Source organism: Callionymus lyra, chromosome 9 (assembly GCF_982586985.1).
Source record: "Callionymus lyra chromosome 9, fCalLyr1.hap1.1, whole genome shotgun sequence".
Lineage (NCBI taxonomy): Eukaryota > Metazoa > Chordata > Actinopteri > Syngnathiformes > Callionymidae > Callionymus > Callionymus lyra.
In genome coordinates, this window is record NC_141826.1 from 7,900,653 (window position 1) to 7,908,131 (window position 7,479).

Consider the following 7,479-nt stretch of genomic DNA (forward strand, 5'->3'; position numbering starts at 1 on the left):
GATTCAGCGCCTCAAACTTCCCTTCCAGAACTATTTTCTGCTCCCCGGTGAGAGCATTGTTGTGCTTTAAGAGCTTTACGTCAACAGGGGAATACAGTTTTGATGACATGCTGGTCGGCAACAATGCAGCCACATGATTGACAGAGCTTCCCAGCCGAGCGTTTCCCCGAGCATCACAGCGACTTTCTTTCTTTTCAACCTGCTACACAAGTGCAGTCGTCCAGCACTCTATCACGCCGAGAGGAGGTTCACGCCTTTGGATGGATGTTTTGTAAAGTAAAGTAAAGTAGTAAAGTAAAGGTTATTTGTAAAGTGCCTTTCTAGACCAGGGTCACAAAGCGCTTTAACGATCAAAAAAAATATACAGCTAAAATACATGCTTTAAAAGATAAAGACACGTAAGACAAACACAGGAGTCTAAGAAAATCAGGGGAAAAGCCTGAACAAATAAGAATATCTTAAGATGTTTCTTGAAGGAGTCAGTAGATCCATCAAGTGCAAAGAGAGAGGAAGATCGTTCCAAAGATTAGGAGCAACAGCCTGGAAGGATTTCTCTCCTCTGGTCCTGAACCGTGTTCAGGAACCATCAGTAGATTCTGATCCACAGACCTCAGAGCCCGAGCTGGGGTGTAAGGCTGGATCAGATCAATGATGTAAGGAGGAGCCTGACCATGAATAGATCTGAAAGTAAGAACCAGAATTTTAAAGTTGATCCTGAAAGAAACTGGCAGCCAGTGAAGAGTTTTAAGGAATATGTTCTAATGTTTTAATGTGAGTTCTTCTACTAGAGCAGGTCAGAATTCTCAGTGTAGAGTTCTGACTCAACTGCAGGCGAAGCAGCTCCTTCTTGTTTAGACACGGAAATAAACTGTTAAAATATTCTAAACAAGAGACACAAACATATGGATTATAAACTCCTGATCGTGTTGTGACATCATTTTCCTTAGTTTAGAGTTTTTTCTCAGTTGAAAAATTATTGATTGTAGGTTGTTCATTGTAGGCATTACGCGTTGTTTGAGAGTCACCTGTAAATATAGAAATCATTTTGGATTATGTTGGAAGAAAACTAGATCGAGCTACAAATAATGTAAATGGTTTAAATGAAATAGAATGAGATAAGAAGATGATGAAGACTAACATAACTTTTAATAAGATACTTTTAAAATATAAGTAAGTAAGTAAGTCATTTGTTTTTATATAGCGCTTTTTCCAGACCAGGGTCACAAACGCAATCAAAACAATATTCAATAAAGTATATACTTTAAAGATCAAGATAACACTGAGAACAACACAGGAGTTCCAGAAAATCAAGGGAAAGTCTGAAAAAACCAATGTCTTCAGATGTTTCTTGAAGGAGTCAGTAACCATTAAAAAATATTTGTTTTAAAGTTCATGTTTTTCATATATTATGGAACAAACTTTCAAAGAGAAGGATCAATAAAAAAGGCAAACAAAGAAACGGAATTAAATTTTAAGAGTTGTACAAGTTATAAAAACATTAAATACAAAATAAAACATCACTAAGATAGTGATGGGATGAAGTGGGATTTTAGCCCCTCTTGTTATTTAACTTTAAAATCTCTCTACAAGTTTTTGTCAACTTCATGACTAAATCTGCCTCGAACGTTAGCTACTTCCTGTCTAATTATTCAATCATTTCCTGTCAGATACACACACTCACAGTGTGAAATGTGTGGTTTTTTTGTACTACTGTTTGCTCCGGAGAGAAAGGAAGCCATAAAGGTTAGACGCTGCTAGGTGTGAAAGGTCAGGAGTCAGAGCTCAAACTGAAAACAGCAAACGATAAAAACAAGAGAGACGCGGGACTCTTGCTTAGCACCTCAAGAAGCGCCTGCAGGGACGGATTGAAGGTGAGCGAGAGGAGAGGGAGGACATCTCGGAGCAGAACTGAGAGCCCGTCCGGAGAGGAGGGATGGAAGAGCTGCCGGTTTTCCACGGAGCCATCGGCAAGAATGAGGCGGAGCGTCGGCTGGGGCTTGATGGCAGAAATGGCTGCTACTTAATCCGCCACAGTGACTCCCTTCCAGGTGTCTACTGCCTGTGTGTGCTGTGAGTGTGTCTCCTCCTCCATTTCATCTTCCCTTCTTAGTGCGTCAGCTCGGATGTTAGTCACTCTATGAATGAAGAAATAACCCTAAAAAGTTTATTGTAATTTGCACAAAAGGTCAAAGGTTGGGCACGTGTGTCCATCTCACAGCTCCCTTATCTAATGTCCACTAGTAATGACATCATCAGAAGTTAAGCAGTTTAGTTTTTCTTTAGTAGTTTACACACATCATGTTACGTGACTCCAATATTTACCTCTAAATAAATCACAATTGAACAAGAATTTTGATAAAAAGTAACAATATTAATAACATTTTCTGTTCCATGTTTACTTATAAATGCAATAACATTAATCACCATTACAGTTTAATTAGAATATTTGCTTTCTTTATATGATTGAAATTCAATGTATACTGTAGTAATAGTATATAATTCAATATTAAAATAGACATATAAACATTAATTATTTCCAAAATATATCTACAATTGTTTTTTTTTTAGCAATGACTTTTCAGGAAATTACTTGACAGTTGTTATTAAAATTCGGGTTGACAAATATTGTAATTACTTAATAAAATTCACTGCTTTATCACATTAATCCATTAAAAATGATTTTTTTTTTTGAAACTCTAACATTACTTCTTCTTTTAAGAAATGTTGGTGTGTTGGTCTTCACAAGCTTCTGTTTTACAGCACTTTATATAGACCTAATATATATATTTATTTATATATATATTTTTCAATGATTTTAGACCAAATAACACAGCGGTATCTCCCCTGCTGTGGGAAACTAAAGGTTGTAGACAACACTTTAAAATTAGTTTCAAATACAGGATGTAAATAAAAACTGCTGATCTACTGGGATTTTCACGCACAACCATCGCTAGGGTTTACAAAGAATGGTCCGAAAAAGAGAAATCGAGTGAATCCAGTGAGCGGCAGTACTGTGAACAAAAATGCTTTGTTGATGCCAGAAATGTTTTTTTATATATATTTTATATATATATATATATATATATATATATATATATATATATATGTATTTTTTTTTTACATTTGACACAGTGATGAATTTAAATTTAAAAAAACAACCTAAAATTGAGAACTTTTCTCAGGTATATATTAAGCGATATTTAAACGTATTATGTTTAATCCAACGGTTCAGTCTTACTTCAACTCTTTGATTTGGATCCCGAACCATTATTACATGTGAACCCCTCGGTTGCGACCATGAGCGGACATGTGTCCGCGTGCAGATGTGCGCGATAGGATATCTGTGGCGGTGGTCCAAGATCTGCATTCTTTCCGCTAGCTTAAAGGATTAATACGCAAATTAGTTTGATGAATTATTAAAGATACATATTTATGAATCCCTCTTTAAAATTTTTTTTTTGACAGTACTCATTATAAAATAAAATATAAAATATGTGTTATATATAATATTTACTTTATATTCTTTAATTCACAATGCACTTAAAAAAACTAATTAAATGCATATTTGAGCATTTCCACGTCAACAAATACTGTTTGCAAAACCTGTGTTGCGATGCTGAGGCCACATCTGTTGCGCAATCCTCCAATCTCAAGTGTTTTTTTCAACACTAAGATCAGGTCATTTTAGAAAATCACTGTGACATCTGTATGAACTGAGTAAGTAAGGACGTAAATAAAGTGAATAGTATTTGCATATTATACATGTTTATGAAGCGTATTTGGAAGATGATTCTCTCCTTAGCTTAGCTTAAATTGAAAAATAAGTTTATAAATGGTCATTATGTTTGCTGAAGAATTTATCAGATTATGTTCTGTATTTTTGTGGTAGTTTAGTGAGTCTCATGTTACAATGTGTTGTGGATGATGAACTCAGGTTCTGTCTCTCTCTGTGTGTGTGTACAGGTACTGTGGAATCGTCTACACCTACAGAATCCACCAAAATAAAGAAGGCTTCTGGGCTGCTGAGGTACTTTTCACATTCTCTTCATCTTTCTTCTCTCAAAACCTACCAAATACGGGACCCATTCTCGCTGTCCCTGCTGTTTTGATGCAGTATCCACCTCCAATCAAAAAACAAACATCCCCTCCTTTACAAGCTTTTGAGTCCTGAACACTTTCCTCCCTCATATATTAGAAGCTCCTCGGATGAGGGATATCGTGTTGACAGAATAACAGATTGCACATGTAATAGAGCGGTTGATGGTCGGGCGAACGCCCAGAGACGCGAACGTATGGAGACATCTGAAGGCCCGGTGTGACAACTGAGCTGTCGTGACTACGTTTCGCCCTCGCATCATTTTAACTGACGGCATCAGACAAACGTGGGCGAGGCCTGAGATCCCACCACAAGCTCAATAATGGCTTACATTATTCATCAGCGGTATCAATCACTCTAATGAAATATTCCGGTGGAACGGCGAGAGCACTTGTGGCCGCAGACACAAGTGTTTTGCTTCACAAAGCGCTCGCCGATGTGATTGAATGATTCTTAAAACGCATTACGAGAATGAGATCTTACAACTGCTCGCGGATTGATTGATAGCACGAAATGAAAAAAACAAATAACGCCTCTTTGATCGTGACAGGATCCCAATACTTTCATGTGCTCACGTGAACGTGTGAAATATTAAAATGCTAATCATCGGGAGAAGAAAGGAATTGAATCGAAGCAGGACTGGAAAGACAGCGTCTCTCTGACAACCAACTTCCAAAATAACATTTTGTCTTCCACTCAAGCAACATTTCTTTGTGTTATTTCAGTTTGACTCGAGATGGGATGTGGAGCGCTCCAGATGTCAAGAATAAACCCAAAATAAATGCTTTTGTTGACTAACAAAATAAAAGCCCATGGGATGAATCAGTTCTGCAACCTGCGATTTCCTAATTTAGCTTCTTAAAGTCTCCTGAATATTTCAACTCCGTTTATCATATATTTACAGTGATGAGGAACTGATTGTGTTCTGCATAATAATGTTTCAGACGAACCTCTCAGATAAGCAAAGTGTCAGTGTATATGCAAAAACCCTCTTTAGGGACAATCTCTCACTTACATTTATTTTCTGCCTAACAATGAAAGTAAAACTCAATACTCCCTCAAGTTTAAGTCTAGTTTATCTTTAGCATCAGTGAGCTAACATAGACATATTTCAACCTAAAGAAAAGTATTAAAAAGTAGTTAATTTTATTTTTTAGCACCATTTGAACAGGTACATTTCTGCCTCACGCATCTAGAGATCAACAAATTAAGCTTCATGAAACATTAAACTCATTTTAAAGGCCGACAATATCTAGGGTGACCATATTCTGAATCTTCAAAAAAGAGGACATTCATTTGTGGGATCTAATTCTAGAGGGTTTTGGATCAGATCCTTGGTTTTTTCACTCATTTCTTAGTTAAAAGCATAATCTGAATTTCTACAAATACACATAATCCGGCCTTTTGGAAAACAAAGTCATATTATATATTAATTTAGCTAAAGTATTCAACAACAAAAGCAACAAAAAAACATCAGCAAAAACTCAAAATTATTTTCTGTAATGAAAAATAACATTCTAATATCACTCTTTAAGTCTAAGAAATCTTAGAAGAACTAGATATTGTATCAATTATTTAAGTAATGCCCAGTGATGGGTTGTATCATGAAACAGTGTCTTCAATACACAGTGGCATCATAATACAGTGCCTTTATTTTGAAAGGCCACTAGATGTCCCTATTTTCTACGTTTGGCTCTAAACTTTAATAACATTTAATTGAACCTGACATTATTTTGAAACTTAGAGTGCGATCTAGTGACCTTTTAAAATTAAGACACTGTATCAGATACACTGTCTTCACTACACAGCTGTATCATGAGGCCTCATAAAACCCAACAACACAAAAGCTAACAAGTCAAATCCTATTTTTCAATGTTTAATCAGCCCGTTCCTCAAAGCAATGTATCTTATTATTGCAATGAAAAACGTGGAAATGTATCCTTAACGCTGAAATAAGGAAAAAGAGACATTTTTTAAACATGAATTTTCCCTCTGTTCTCTCCTAAAACTGCTTTAAACATTTCAACATGTATGGTAAAAACTGCAGCGATCGTCAATTGTGACTGCGCAGAAAAGCATTTCAGAAGCTGTTCAGGTTGGCTTCGGTCTCTTTGGAAACTGAGTGTCGTTGAGAGGGATGTCAGCTTAGATGCAAGTTGGATATAGACGCTCAGACAGCATATTTGTCTACCTCGCTGGACTGAAGGCGGTTATACTTCAATCTACCGATCGTTGTGGTTTCTGAAGCTCGTCACTTTACAATGGTCTATGACGCAAAGATAAAGAACTAGCTACACAAACTTAAAACGGACATTTGGAGTGAAAGGGGACATACGGTCATCGTAACTCAAGGTTTTTCTGGACCCTAATGGCTCTTTCTTTCTGTTTCAGTGCGTTCCTGATCTGGAAAAACGATATTTTCGACACATCAACAACCTGATAAAAGCCTACCAGCTGCCAGACCAAGGGATAGAGACTGCTCTGCTCTTCCCGGTCACAGTTCAGTCTTGGATGCAGTTGGCTGAATCCATCCCTGTTTCCACAATGTACGCTGACGTGCACACGGCAACGGCAAAGCCAAAGCCAACGCCATCGAATGCACAACTTACGAAGAAAAAGAAGGCGAGGAAACCCTAAGCCAAAATCACATAAATGCTAGATACTTTTTTTTTCACACCCCGTCTTGCTTTCCTAGAATTGTCATCTCGAAACCAAAAATGCAGAAAACTGTTGTTGTCTTTATTAGTCACCTAGTAAATACTTGATTTGCATTTCGCAGGATGATTAATGTGCTATTTCAGCATTATATGTGATGTGATTTTTTTAATAAAATGCTTGGCTCAAACTCATTTTTGGAAAGGTCATCCTTTAACCACATGCCTTTTACACTGCAACACTGTAATAGTAAAAAAGAAAAATCATCACTTAGCACCGAGTAGTTTTCATATCAAATGTTTTGGTCTATTGGTAGCACTAGTATACAATATATACATATGCAATAAGACAACCTTCATTTAAAGGATACACACACTGTTGTGTTATCAGTTTTATCTTGATCTTTAAAATATATACTTTTGTTTTTATTGTTTAAGCGCTTTGTGACCGTGGTCTGGAAAAGCGCTATACAAATAAAAATTACTTACTTACTTACAAAAGATAATGGCAAATATAACAAATATTATGAATCAAAATGACTGCTAGTGCATTTCTGAGTTGATGAATCAAACTATTTTAACATGTTTTAAAAACTATAATGTTTTATAGTAAATAAGTTAGTTGGTAAGTAATAGTTATTTGTAAAGCGTCTTTCTAGACCATGGTCACAAAGTGCTTGAACAATAAAAAACAAAACACAGTTAGAAATACACACAAATTAAACAACT

The 7,479-nt window shown here is 36.2% G+C and overlaps 1 protein-coding gene across 1 annotated transcript; it reads left to right on the forward strand.

The window, feature by feature from the left end:
- Positions 1-1,766: 1,766 nt before the first annotated feature.
- Positions 1,767-6,945, forward strand: LOC148071740 (SH2 domain-containing protein 1A-like). The gene is made up of 3 exons (XM_087799156.1): positions 1,767-2,070; positions 3,964-4,027; positions 6,488-6,945. Exons 1-3 carry the CDS (start codon positions 1,934-1,936, stop codon positions 6,731-6,733), a joined length of 447 nt encoding a protein of 148 aa, XP_087655282.1. The 5' UTR covers positions 1,767-1,933; the 3' UTR covers positions 6,734-6,945.
- The last annotated feature ends 534 nt before the right edge of the window (positions 6,946-7,479 follow it).